This window comes from Balaenoptera ricei, chromosome 5 (genome assembly GCF_028023285.1).
Source record: "Balaenoptera ricei isolate mBalRic1 chromosome 5, mBalRic1.hap2, whole genome shotgun sequence".
NCBI classification, from domain to species: Eukaryota; Metazoa; Chordata; class Mammalia; order Artiodactyla; family Balaenopteridae; genus Balaenoptera; species Balaenoptera ricei.
The window spans coordinates 16,483,147-16,497,997 of NC_082643.1; the positions used below are offsets into that span (position 1 = coordinate 16,483,147).

Consider the following 14,851-nt stretch of genomic DNA (forward strand, 5'->3'; position numbering starts at 1 on the left):
CCATAAAAAATGCCATTGGTAATTTGATAGGGAGTGCATTGAATCTGTAGATTGCTCTGGGTAGTATAGTCATTTTCACAATATTGATTTTTCTAATCCAAAAACATGGTATATCTCTCCATCTGTTGGTATCATCTTTAATTTCTTTCATCAGTGTCTTATAGTTTTCTGCATACAGGTCTTTTGTCTCCCTAGGTAGGTTTATTCCTAGGTATTTAATTCTTTTTGTTGCAATGGTAAATGGGAGTGTTTCCTTAATTTCTCTTTCAGATTTTTCATCATTAGTGTATAGGAATGCAAGAGATTTCTGTGCTTTAGTTTTGTATGCTGCTACTTTACCAAATTCATTGATTAGCTCTAGTAGTTTTCTGGTGGCATCTTTAGGATTCTCTATGTATAGTATCATGCCATCTGCAAACAGTGACAGTTTTACTTCTTCTTTTCCAATTTGGATTCCTTTTATTTCTTTTTCTTCTCTGATTGCCATGGCTAGGACTTCAAAAACTATGTGGAATACTAGTGGTGAGAGTGGACATCCTTGTCTTGTTGCTGATCTTAGAGGAAATGCTTTCAGTTTTTCACCATTGAGAATGATGTTTGCTGTGGGTTTTTCGTATATGGCCTTTATTATGTTGAGGTAGGTTCCCTCTATGCCCACTTTCTGGAGAGTTTTTATCATAAATAGGTGTTGAATTTTGTCAGAAGCTTTTTCTGCATCTATTGAGATGATCATATGGTTTTTCTTCTTCAGTTTGTTAATATGGTGTATCACATTGATTGATTTGTGTATATTGAAGAATCCTTGCATCCCTGGGATAAATCCCACTTGATCATGCTGTATGATCCTTTTAATGTGTTGTTGGATTCTGTTTGCTAGTATTTTGTTGAGGATGTTTGCATCTATATTCATCAGTGATATTGGTCTGTAATTTTCTTTATTTGTAGTATCTTTGTCTGGTTTTGGTATCAGGGTGATGACAGCCTCATAGAATGAGTTTGGGAGTGTGCCTTGCTCTGCAATTTTCTGGAAGAGTTTGAGAAGGATGGGTGTTAGCTCTTCTCTAAATGTTTGATAGAATTCACCTGTGAAGCCATCTGGTCTTGGACTTTTGTTTGTTGGAAGATTTTTAATCACAGTTTCAATTTCATTACTTGTGATTGGTCTGTTCATATTTTCTATTTCTTCCTGGTTCAGTCTTGGAAGGTTATACCTTTCTAAGAATTTGTCCAATTCTTCCAGGCTGTCCATTTTATTGGCATAGAGTTGTTTGTAGTAGTCTCAGGATGCTTTGTATTTCTGCGGTGTCTGTTGTAACTTCTCCTCTTTCATTTCTATTTTTATTGATTTGAGTCCTCTCCCTCTTTTTCTTGATGAATCTGGCTAATGGTTTATCAATTTTGTTTATCTTCTCAAAGAACCAGCTTTTAGGTTTATTGATCTTTGCTATTGTTTTCCTTGTTTCTATTTATTTCTGCTCTGTTCTTTATGATTTCTTTCCTTCTGCTAACTTTGGGTTTTGTTTGTTCTTCTTTCTCTAGTTCCTTTAGGTGTAAGGTTAGATTGTTTATTTGAGATGTTTCTTGTTTCTTGAGGTAGGCTTGTATAGCTATAAACTTCCCTCTTAGAACTGCTTTTGCTGCATCCCATGGGTTTTGGATCATTGTGTTTTCATTATCATTCGTCTCTAGGTATTTTTTGATTTCCTCTTTGATTTCTTCAGTGATCTCTTGGTTATTTAGTAATGTATTGTTTAGCCTCCATATGTTTGTGTTTTTTACATTTTTTCCCTGTAATTGATTTCTAATCTCATAGCATTGTGGTCAGAAAAGATGCTTGATATGATTTCAATTTTCTTAAATTTACTGAGGCTTGATTTGTTTCCCAAGATGTGATGTATCCTGGAGAATGTTCCATGTGTACTTGAGAGGAAAGTGTAATCTGCTGTTTTTGGATGCAATGTCCTATAAATATCAATTAAATCTATTTGGTCTATTGTGTCATTTAAAGCTTGTGTTTCCTTATTAATTTTCTGTTTGGATGATCTGTCCATTGGTGTAAGTGAGGTGTTAAAGTCCCCCACTATTACTGTGTTACTGTTGATTTCCTCTTTTATAGCTGTTAGCAGTTGCCTTATGTATTGAGGTGCTCTTCTGTTGGGTGCATATATATTTATAATTGTTATATCTTCTTCTTGGATCGATCCCTTGATCATTATGTAGTGTCCTCCTTGTCTCTTGTAACATTCTTTATTTTAAAGTCTATTTTATCTGATACGGGTATTCCTTCTCCAGTTTTCTTGTGATTTCCATTTGCATAGACTTTCTTTTTCCATCCCCTCACTTTCAGTCTGTATGTGTCTGTGTCCCTAGGTCTGAAGTGTGTTTCTTGTAGACAGCATATATATGGTTCTTGTTTTTGTATCCATTCAGTGAGCCTGTGTCTTTTAGTTGGAGCATTTAATCCATTCACATTTAAGGTAATTATTGATATGTATGTTCCTATTACCATTTTCTTAATTGTTTTGGGTTTGTTTTTGTAGGTCTTTTTCTTCTCTTGTGTTTCCCACTTAGAAAAGTTCCTTTAGCATTTGTTGTAGAGCTGGTTTGGTGGTGCTGAATTCTCTTAGCTTTGGCTTGTCTGTAAAGCTTTTGATTTCTCCATCGAATCTGAATGAGATACTTGCCAGGTAGAGTAATCTTTGTTGTAGGTTCTTCCCTTTCATCACTTTAAGTATATCATGCCTCTCCCTTCTGGCTTGTAGCGTTTCTGCTGAGAAATCAGCTGTTAACCTTATGGGAGTTCCCTTGTATGTTATTTGTCGTTTTTCCCTTGCTGCTTTCAGTAATTTTTGCCAATTTGATTACTATGTGTCTCGGCGTGTTTCTCCTTGGGTTTATCCTGTATGGGACTCTCTGCGCTTCCTCGGCTTGGGTGGCTATTTCCTTTCCCATGTTAGGGAAGTTTTCGACTATAATCTCTTCAAATATTTTCTCGGGTCCTTTCTCTCTCTCTTCTCCTTCTGGGACCCCTATAATGCAAATGTTGTTGCGTTTAATGTTGTCCCAGAGGTCTCTTTGGTTGTCTTCATTTCTTTTTTTCTTTATTCTGTTCCACAGAAGTGAATTCCACCATTCTGTCTTCCAGGTCACTTATCCATTCTTTTGCCTCAGTTATTCTGTTATTGATTCCCTCTAGTGTATTTTTCATTTCAGTTATTGTGTTGTTCATCTCTGTTTGTTTGTTCTTTAATTCTTCTAGATCTTTGTTAACCATTTCTTGCATCTTCTCGACCTTTGCCTCCATTCTTTTTCCGAGGTCCTGGATCATCTTCACTATCATTATTCTGAATTCTTTTTCTGGAAGATTGTCTATCTCCACTTCATATAGTTGTATTTCTGGGGTTTTATCTTGTTCCTTCCTCTGGTACATAGCCCTCTGCCTTTTCATCTTGTCTGCCTTTCTGTGAATGTGGTTTTTGTTCCACAGGCTGCAGGATTGTAGTTCTTCTTGCTTCTGCTGTCTGCCCTCTGGTGGATGAGGCTATCTAAGAGGCTTGTGTAAGTTTCCTGATGGGAGGGACTGGTGGTGGGTAGAGCTGGCTGTTGCTTTGGTGGGCAGAGCTCAGTAAAATTTTAATCTGCTTGACTGCTGATGGGTGGGGCTGGGTTCCCTCCCTGTTGGTTGTTTGGCCTGAGGCAACCCAACACTGGAGGCTACCTAGGCTCTTTGGTGGGGCTAATGGCAGACTCTGGGAGGGCTCATGCCAAGGAGTACTTCCCAGAACTTCTGCTGCCAGTGTCCTTGTCCCCACAGTGATCCACAGCCACCCCCCCAACCCCTGCCTCTGCAGGAGACCCTCCAACAGTAGCAGGTATGTCTGGTTCAGTCTCCCCGGGGGTCACTGCTCCTTCCCCTGGGTCCCGATGTGCACACTACTTTGTGTGTGCCCTCCAAGAGTGGAGTCTCTGTTTCCCCTAGTCCTGTCGAAGTCCTGCAATCAAATCCCACTAGCCTTCAAAGTCTGATTCTCTAGGAATTCCTCCTCACGTTGCCAGACCCCCAGGTTGGGAAGCCTGACGTGGGGCTCAGAACCTTCACTCCAGTGGGTGGACTTCTGTGGAATAAGTGTTCTCCAGTTTGTGAGTCACCCACCCAGCAGTTATGGGATTTGATTTTACTGTGATTGCGCCCCTCCTACCTTCTCATTGTGGCTTTTCCTTTGTCTTTGGATGTGGGGTATCTTTTTTGGTGAGTTCCAGTGTCTTCCTGTCGATGATTGTCCAGCAACTAGTTGTGATTCTGGTGTTCTCACAAGAGGGAGTGAAAGCACATCCTTCTACTCTGGCATCTTGGTTCAGGGCCCCAGCAATTCCTTTCTGATACGACAAAAAAGTTGTGGGGTGAGTAGACAAAAAGAAGCCGAGTGTTTTTCCCTTTGAGAATATTTGTGAGTCATTTCTCATACTTTCATTTTATTATGTTAATTTTGGAATCTCCTTAGGCAATTTTATAGTAATTCAGTTATTTTTCATGGCATGTAATACAGTGAAATAATTAATTATGATAGTACTAAAGACTGTCATACCAAATTCATTTTAATACAATGTGGAATACTATTTATTATATATAGATAAGTGGTAAACAAATATTTAATTAAATTAATTATTCAAGAAAAAACTTAATTATCAAAGGTAAATTTTGAAATTATATCTCAGGATCAATTTTGGGCATTGAGTTAATACTAAAATTATAGATTGTATATTGACTTAGGAAGAGCCAGAATGCCTGGATTTGAATCCCAGTGGGCATATATCTCTATCACAGGCTTCCTACTGTTGGGCAAGTTGCTTAACCCTTTCAGTTGAATTTCCTCAGTTGGGTCATGGGAGTAAAAGCATCAAGTATATCATATAATGTTTTAAGAACTAAACATGCAAAGAGCTTATAATAGTGCCTGGAACATGTACAGATTCAATAAATATTGTCAATATTGTGTTGCACACACACATTAATCATGTAATCTTAAAATATTTCAAACATATAGAGGAATATCTTTATGACTTTGAGGTAGGAAAATATTTCTTAGTTACAAAACTTAAAAAAATAATATCCATAAAGAAAAAAAGACACTTTCATTACATGATTTAAAAGTTCTATATAAATAAAGTAACCATATATAAAATTAAATAAGTGACAAATTAGGAAGATGTAGTATTTTTTTTATATCATATATATGTACATACGTATATATGACTGAAAAAAATTAGTATTTGAAAAGTGTTCAAGGGGTGCAGGAGGGGGCAGGTGGGGAAGGATCGCCAGCAAGATCCCGAGGCGAGGCTCGCATGTCCGCCCCCGTCCTAGCCCCAGCTCCCACCCGGTTGGCCAGGCTCAGCCATGATCAAGGCAATCCTCATCTTTAACAACCATGGGAAGCCGCGGCTCTCCAAGTTCTACCAGCCCTACAGTGAAGATACACAACAGCAAATCATCAGGGAGACATTCCATTTGGTATCTAAGAGAGATGAAAATGTTTGTAATTTCCTAGAAGGAGGATCATTAATTGGATGATCTGACAACAAACTGATTTATAGACATTATGCAACGTTATATTTTGTCTTCTGTGAGAATTCTTCAGAAAGTGAACTTGTCATTTTAGATCTAATTCAATTATTTGTGGAAACATTAGACAAGTGTTTTGAAAACGTCTGTGAACTGGATTTAATTTTCCATGTAGACAATGTTCACAATATCTTTGCAGAAATGGTGATGGGGAGAATGGTATTGGAGACGAACATGAATGAGATTGTTACACACATTGATGCACAAACTAAACTGGAGAAATTTGTGGCTGGCTTAGCAGGAGCTCCAGCCCGTGCTGTATCAGCTGTAAAGAATACGAATCTTCCTGAGATTCCAAGAAATATTAACATTGGTGACATCAGCATAAAAGTGCCAAACCTTCTCTCTTTTAAATAAAAAATTTAAAAGGCCACTCCCAGGTAAAATCTGGGGGAAAAGTCATCTAAGTTTACCATGCAGTTGTTTACCAAAAATATAGGAGGAGAGTCTTCACTTTTGTTCTTGGATTTAAGTCAAGGTACTGTATAGAAGTTATGTAAAATCAGTATGGAAGTTCATTGGTGCTTTTCTTGCTCAGTGATTTTGAAGAAACTGAGTATTTATAGTGTGAATTTTTTCTTTATTTTCTAAACTGCATTCCTATGGCCACCTAAGGCATGCCTCTATGTATTGGCTACTACAGTATTTTGAAAAGTGTTTGAGACATTTCTTTAAATTATATACAACCCAAAATGTTGGTGCTTTGTATGGATCACAAGTACAGCATTCCTAATTCTTTATTTTATTTGTCACAATTGTTATTTAAAGAACGAAGTATGCACTGAATGAAAACATTATGACCTTTTTCTCTTAGTTTAAATAAACTCTGAGGTAACTGGACTTTAAAAAAAAAAAAGTGTTCAAGCCAATCAATTTAAGATAAAGTTCAACAGAAAAATACATCAAAGAATAGGAATAGCAATTCATAAAAAGGAAAACCTGAATAACAATAAAAAATATGAAAAGATGATCCATCTCATTATAGAACCTCAGAATCAGACAAATGAAAATTAAAATGAGTTAATATAGTACTTCATACACATCAGATTGAAAAAATTAAGACAGACTCTACCAAGTGAGGGTGTGGAAATCAAATGACTCTCCTATATAGTGGTGAAATATAAATTGACAAAACTGTGAAATGTACCATACTACATAGCAATTCTACCATCAGGCTTATTCTAAAGTGCTCATGGAGAGAAATATATGAGTATTGATTACAGTTTTGTTCGTAATTAGGAATACTCAGAAAAACTTTATATATCCACTAATAAGACAAGGGATAAATAAATTGAGGGATATTAAGTCACTGTATTATACTGGAGTTAAAATGAATGAGTTAAAGATATATGCCAAAAAGGTATCATTTATATAAAATAAAAAACAAATCAATAATGTTGTATATCATTTATGAATGCGCAAGTATGTGGTACAAACACATATATGAGAATAATGATACAAATTAAGAAAACTGTTATGTCTAAGGGGGGAGGTGAAGAACTTATTTAAAAAGTATTCCATAGGTGGCTTTAGTGTCCTTGCTTGTAGCTTTAGTTTTCATTTGGTTAAAAATATATGACAGGGACTTTCCGGGTAGTGCAGTGGTTAGGAATCCACCTGCCAATGCAGGGGACACAGGTTTGATCCCTGGTCTGGGAAGATCCCACATGCCGCGGAGCAGCTAAGCCCGTGCGCCACAACAACTGAGCCTGCTCTCTAGAGCCTGTGAGTCACAACTACTGAGCCAGCGTGCTGCAACTACTGAAGCCCGCACTCCTAGAGCCCATGCTCCACAACAAGAGAAGCCACTGCAACGAGAAGCCCACGCACCGCAATGAAGAGTTGGCCCCGCTTGCCGCAACTAGAGAAAGTCCGTGTGCAGCAACAAAGATCCAACACAGCCAAAATAGATATATGACGAAAATTATATATATATTTGATATAGCTTAAAATTTATTATTATTATACAGGTGTTCTTTACTAGGTTTTCCTTGGTTCTCATGTTTAAAATCTTTCATAACAAAAATCAATTTAAAATACAATAAGTTTTTCTACTTGTGTTAAACAACATTAGAAAGAGGCAGAAGTGCCTTAAAAATTGGATTATTAGATTTTGTGCATCTTATTTTAAATTTCCATCAAATTATTGTGTGTGCTTGTATGTTTCATTTTTTACTATTTTTTTATTTCTCCTTTATTGACAAATAAAATTGTAAGATATTTAAAGTGTCCATCATGGTGATTTGTTATATGTATACATTGTATAAGGATGCCCCCCTTCTGGTTAACTGACACATTAATCATCTCACATATATATTTATTATTATTTTTTTAATTTGTATTATTGTGATTTTGGTGAGAACATTTAGCAAATTTCTTAGCAAATTTCAATTATATAATATAGAGTTGACAGTTATAGTCATCATGTTATTCATTAGACCCTCAGACCTCATTCATTTTACAGCTGATTTGTACACTTTTACCAATTTCTCCCTATTTCCCCTACTCCCAGCCCCTGGCAACTACTTTTCTATTCTCTGTTTCTATGAGTTTGACCTTTTTTTTTTTAGATTAAACGTATAAGTGATGCCATGGAGTACTTATTCTTCTCTGTCTTATTTCACTAAGCATAATGTTCTCAAATTCCATTCACATTGTCTCAAATGGCAAAGTTTCCTCTTTCTCATGGCTGAATAATATTTCATTGTGTGTGTGAATATATATATATATATATATATAGTGATATTGTGAATATATAGTGAATATATTGTGATATGTCTCATATATATATATATATATATATATATATATATATATATATATATATCACATCTTCTTTATCCATTCAACTGTCGACAAATACTTTGGTTGTTTCCATATCTTAGCTAATATGAATAATGGTATAATGAACATGGGAGTGCAGATATATCTTAGATGTCCTGTTCTCATTTCCTTTGGATACATTTAGATACATACCCAGAAGTGGAATTGTTGGATCACTATGATAGACCTGCTTTTAATTTTTTGAAAAACCTCTAAACTGCTTTTCATGGTGGCTGCACCAATTTACTTTCCCATCAACAGTTCATGAGGGTCCCCTTTTCCCCATAACCTTGTCAACACATTATTTCTTTTTGATAACAACCATCTTAACCAGTGTAAGGTGATATCACATCGTGCTTTTGATTTGCATTTCCCTGATGAGTAGTGATGTTGAGCACCTTTTCATGTACCTGTTGGCCATTTGTGTTTCTTCTTTGGAAAAAGGTCTCTGCTCATTTTTAAATTGGATTGTTTGCTCTTTTGCTATTGAGTTGTATGAGTTCCTTATATACTTTGCATACTAACCCCTTATCAGATACATGATTTGCAAATATTTCCCCCCATACCATAGGTTGTCTTCTTTTTATTTTGTTGACAGTTTCCTTTGCTGTGAAGAAGCTTTTTAGTTTAATGTAGTTCCACTAGTTTATGTTTTTGCTTTTATTTTCTTTGCTTTTGATGTCAAATTAAAAAAAAAAAGTCACTGCCAATACTGATGTCAAGGAGCAAGGTCCCTATTTTTTCTTCTAGAAGTTTTATGATTTCAGGTCTTATGTTCAAGTCTTTAATCCATTTTGAGTTGATTTTTGTGTGTGGTTTAAGATAGGGGCTCAGTTTCATTTTTTTAACGACAAAAGGAACTAGAGTGCTTCAACATCCTTTATGACAATGTTTCTCTGCAAAATACCTTCTCTCTATTGATACCTTTCATTTCAAAAAAATGAAAATTCACATTGAATTAAATCAATGTTAAATGTTGAATATAATTAGAGTTGCATATAATGGTCACTCTTTGCTCTTTTAAAAGTTTTTAAGTATCATCAGTGTCTCCCTGTATTATGTAAAATTTTTGATCAGATGAATGCAACTTACAAGATGTAGTTGCAGAATTATTATAATTTTTAATGTCCCTATTAACTTTTTTTGTATTTCAATGTTAAGTCCTTTCATATTGTCTGCTTTTATCTTTTTTGGTCTTTTGGTCTTTTATGGGTGCAATTAAGCAGTATATAAGAATCAAGAAAAACAATTTAAAATTATGATCTCCACAACCATCATGTGATAAAACACCTGAAAGGCTAAATCTTGAGTATGCTCATTCAGTCTCCCCTAATAGCTGTAAAAGTACACTTGATCACTCAAGCTGTTCCGTATTAAAGGGGGAAATATCTTTTATTATTGAAACTATTCACTGATTTTTCAAAGTAGAAATCCAAAGGTGTCATTATAGGTTTTCATCACTTGATATTACCCACCTTGCGAATTAATATGTTTTCAATTTCCCTGTGACTTCCACTCAGCAAACACTGATTGGAAAATGACTTCACAAAAGACATGCTAAAGCTTAGATACCATTGTGGCACAATCATGTGCATGGTTCTAATAGCAAATATTAATTATTTAAGATTTACATCTTATGACTCACATTTAGCTAAACATAACCTGCAAACTGCTTTAGCATAGCCAGCTAAGAAATATCAGTTTAAAGTTCTTGATTAACTTCTTTTTTTCTTTTTTAAGATTTTTTTTTTTTTTTGATGTGGACCATTTTAAAGTCTTTATTGAACTTGTTACAATATTGCTTATATTTTGGTTTTTTGGCCGCGAGGCATGTGGGCTCTTTGTTCCCGGACCAGAGATCGAACCCGCACCCCCGTAACTGGCAGGTGAAGTCTTAACCACTGGACCACCAGGGAAGTCCTCTGACTAACTTCTGAAAGGGTTTATCGTTCTGTAGGGAGGGTAAAGAGGCCATTATTATATCTGCCAAGGACTGTGCTGCATGCTGACGAATTTTGTAAACTCTTATGTTATTTAAACTTTACAGCAAGAGAGTATATGTGGTTATTAAATAAATTTTATGGATGCTAAAGGATATATCTAGAATAGTAAAATTCCTTGCCCAAAGACACATGCATAATAAGGGTTTATCAGAGTCCAAAATCTATGTTCTTTCTCCTACTTCACCACTCTGACCCTGGATTCACCACTGATTTAGCAAAGACTCATAACTTAATAAACCCAAGCAAGTGAGTTTATATGAATGAGATCAAAAGTCAAAGCTAGCCCATGAGTTGAGGATGGAGTTAACAACAGAAATTAAACTCAATTATTGGGTGATCAGACTCGTGGCGGTTGCAAATTGCACAAGTTTCAGCCATTTAGACACGTAAGACAAGAATAGAAACATACCAGTAAGAAGTGAAAAAGGTGACATCAGTGACACAGCAGCCTACAAACATTGATATTGTGGGGAAAGAGCTTCACAGCTCTCAACAACCTTTTGGTATATACTGCAATAGTATAAATTTAAAAAGAAGACTCAGAGCCCTTAAGTCTAGTTTCTTATTTTTGGGGTGTATTATATTTAAGAATATTTACATAAAAGTGGTTAAAATGCTATAAAGATATATGGTGTTGTTAAAAACATAAGGATTCCACAGTTGTTTAAGCTTCCTATCTATGCTGTGATCATGCCCTTAAGTACCTGCAAAGCCCTTCTCTCCCACTTCCACACCGGGGGCAGCATATTTTTAAGTCTTCAAATTGAAGAACTGGTATCCCTTGCATCTGTTGGCACCTCCAGTTAGCACATGTCAAGACAGAGTTAGAAATGCAAGGAAAAATAAGAGGAGAGGATTGTAGTAGAAGTAGGCCTCAAAATCCTTCTGACAATTCTACCGGTCTGACACCTGTAAAAGAAGAGGATAAGAATGGAAGGTTGGGTAGGAAAAGTATCAGACTGCACTGAAGCTCTGAAAAAGTCAGCAGGCCCATGTGGGAGCTCAAGCACAGACTGCTGGGAGAGGAGTCCTGCACCTGCTCAGGGAAGAAATGGTCACGTTTAATATCCCCACCACGCTCAACCATTGCATGGCCTCAGGCAAATGCTGTGCTATATCCTGAAGGCACTGAAGCTGGAGGGTGTCAGCTAACTGAACTCCTTACAGCTGATCATCCAGTTCTTTTGTGAAAGGAGATACAAGCAGTACATTTCTGTGGCTCCACAGGCTTTGCCGCAAGTTCAGCAGTTGCAGTCTTATTCCTCTGGCTTTGAACCCCTTTCCTTCTATTTGAGCCTAAGGTGGTCTTCTGACTTTTTCTGACGTTACTCTTTTCTCCAGTGTTCTGTCATGGCTGATTTGAGTCTGAAGTTGCCAGCCCAGTCTTGTAGCCACATCATCTGTTTCTCTCTGTAGCTTTCTGTTCAGTATGGAGGACTAAATCTTAACCCAGTGTTCCTGATCCAGGCACTGTGCTTTGCTTTTCTCTCTACAGAAACCTGATAAGTTCAACTCTGACTTGGCCTAAAATTCAGGATTAATGATACAGTAATTGCATTCTTCTTCTATTTAATGCATTTAATGGAAACAATGAATATACACTGAGTATCAATTCCAAACTGATGTTGATTACTTGGAAACTTAATATATGAATCACCTCCACTTTTGAAAGATTCTTACTGAAATACAATGCATATATATGAGTATGTGGGTATGTGTATCTTACATTCACTCTTTCGTTTTCTTTCTTTTGTTCTTCTTTCGTTCCTTCCTTCTGTCCTTCTTTTCTTCTTTCCTTTTCCCCCTTTTTTATTGTAGCACACTTGATTTACAATATTGTGTTAGTTTCAGCTATATGCCAAATTGATTCAGTTATATATTTTTTCAGATTTTTTCCATTACAGGTTATTACAAGATATTGAATATGGTTCCTGTGCTATACAGTAAATTCTTGTTGCTTATCTATTTTATGCATAATAGTTTGTATCTGTTAATCCCATACTACTAATTTATCCCACCGCCCTTCCCCCTTTGGTAACTATAGGTTTCTTTTCTATGTCTGTGAGTCCATTTCTGTTTTGTATATAGATTCATTTGTATTTTTTTTTATTCCATATATAAGTGATATAATAGTTGTCTTACTCTGTCTGACTCACTTCACTTAGTATGATATACTCTAGGTCCATTTATGTTGCTGCAAATGGCAATATTTCATTCTTCTTTATGGCTGAGTAATATTCCATTGTGTGTGTGTGTGTATACACACACAATGGAATATATATATATATATATTCATCTTCTTAAGTCAATTTTCTGTTGATGGGCATGGAAAAATATCCCTTGTTTTTGGATTGGGAGAATTAATATTGTTAAAATGGCCATACTACCCAAAGCTATCTATAGATTTAATGTGATCCCTATTAAAATACCCACAACATTTTTCACAGAACTAGAACAAATAATCCTAAAATGTATACGGAATCACAAAAGACCTAGAATTGCCAAAGCAACCCTGAGGAAAAAGAACAAAGCTGGAGGCATAACCCACCAGACTTCAGACAATGATACAAAGCTACAGTAATCAAAACAGCATGGTATTGGCACAAAAACAGACATATAGATCAATGAAACAGAATAGAGAGCCCAGAAATAAACCCATACACCTACAGTCAATTAATCTATGACAAAGGAGAAAGAATATACAATGGAGAGAAGGCAGTCTCTTCAGCAAGTGGTATTGGGAAAGCTGGACAGCCTTATGTAAATCAATGAAGTTACAACACTCCCTCACACCATATATAAAAATAAGATCAAAATGGTTTAAATACCTAAATATAAGACATGACACCATAAAACTCCTAAAAGAGAATATAGGCAAAACATTCTTGGACATAAATCATAGCAATATTTTCTTAGATCAGTCTCCCAAGGCAAAAGAAATAAAAGCAAAAATAAACAAATGGGACCTAATCAAACTTAAAATCTTTTGCACATCAAAGGAAACCATAAACAAAACTAGAAGATAACCTACTGAATGGGAGAAAATATTTGCAAATAATGCAACTGACAAGGGATTAATATCCAAACTATACAAACAGCTCATACAACTCAATATCAAAACAAACAAACAGGCAAACAAAACAACCCAATCAAAAAAATGGGCAGAAGACTTGAATAGACATTTCTCCAAAGAAGACATACAGATGGCCAACAGGCACAAGAAAAGATGCTCAACATCATTAATTATTAGAGAAATGCAAATCAAAACTACAATGAGGTATCACCTCACACCAGTCAGAATGGCTATCATCAAAAAAGCCACAAATAATAAATACTGGAGAGGGTGTGGAGAAAAGGGTACCCTCATACACTGTTGGTGGGAATGTAAATTCATGCAGCCACTATGAAGAACAGTATGGAGGTTCCTTAAGAAACTAAAAATAGAGCTACCATATGATCCAGCAATCCCACTCATGGGCATATATCTGGAAAAGATAAAAACTCTAATTGGAAAAGATACACACACCCCAATGTTCATAGCAGCACTATTTACTATAGCCAAGACATGGAACAATCCAAGTGCCCTTCCTTCCTTTTATTTATTGAAAAACTGCATATTATTTTTAACAGAGCTGTTTACACATGTTTACAAAAAGACATATATAAGGAGAAATACAAAACCACAATAAGATATTACTTCATACCTACTAGTATGGCTAAAACAGGAAAGACAACAAGTGTTGGTGAGAGTGTGGAGAAATTTGAACTCATGCATTGCTTGTGAGAATATAAAATGGTGCAGCAACTTTAGAAAATAGTCTAGCAGTTCCTCAAAATAGTACACTTAGAGTTACTACATAACCCAACAATTCTACTCCTAGGTATATACCCAAAAGAATTGAAACATATGCCCACATATAAACTTGTACACAGATGGTCATAACAGTATTATTCATAATATCCAAAAAGTCGAAACAACCCAAATGCCCAAAAACTGATGAATGAATAAACAAAATGTTGGATATTCTTGCAATAGAATATTATTCAACCACAAAAAATGAATGAAGTGCTTATATATGCTACAACAAAAATAAAATACGGCAAGTGAAAGATACCAACCACAAAAGCCACATATTGCTTAATTCCATTTATATTAAATGTCGAAAATAGGCATATCCACAGATTAAGTAGAATAGTAGTTTCCAAGGACTGGAGGAAGAAGGAGATAGGCAGTGACTACTAACTGGTACTGGATTTCTTTCGGGTGATGAAAATGTTCTAGAGAGACAGGCAGTGACTAATAACTGGTACTGGATTTCTTTTGGGTGATGAAAATGTTCTAGAGAGATAGGCAGTGACTGATAAGTGGTACTGGATTTCTTTTGGGTGATGAAAATGTTCT

The 14,851-nt window shown here is 35.8% G+C and overlaps 1 protein-coding gene across 1 annotated transcript; it reads left to right on the forward strand.

Moving 5' to 3' along the window:
- The first annotated feature begins 5,398 nt into the window (after positions 1-5,398).
- LOC132366343 (AP-3 complex subunit sigma-1-like) lies at positions 5,399-5,980 on the forward strand. Its single transcript, XM_059923906.1, has 2 exons — positions 5,399-5,468; positions 5,661-5,980. The coding sequence occupies exons 1-2, from the start codon at positions 5,399-5,401 to the stop codon at positions 5,978-5,980; spliced, it is 390 nt and encodes a 129-aa protein (XP_059779889.1).
- Positions 5,981-14,851: the final 8,871 nt, after the last annotated feature.

Excerpts from the sequence above, each read along its gene's own strand:
- LOC132366343 (XM_059923906.1), top strand. The coding sequence starts at position 5,399 with ATGATCAAGGCAATCCTCATCTTTAACAACCATGGGAAGCCGCGGCTC. Across the intron at positions 5,469-5,660 it reads CAAGTTCTACCAGCCCTACA|ATCTAATTCAATTATTTGTG; the intron begins GTGAAGATACAC and ends TTGTCATTTTAG.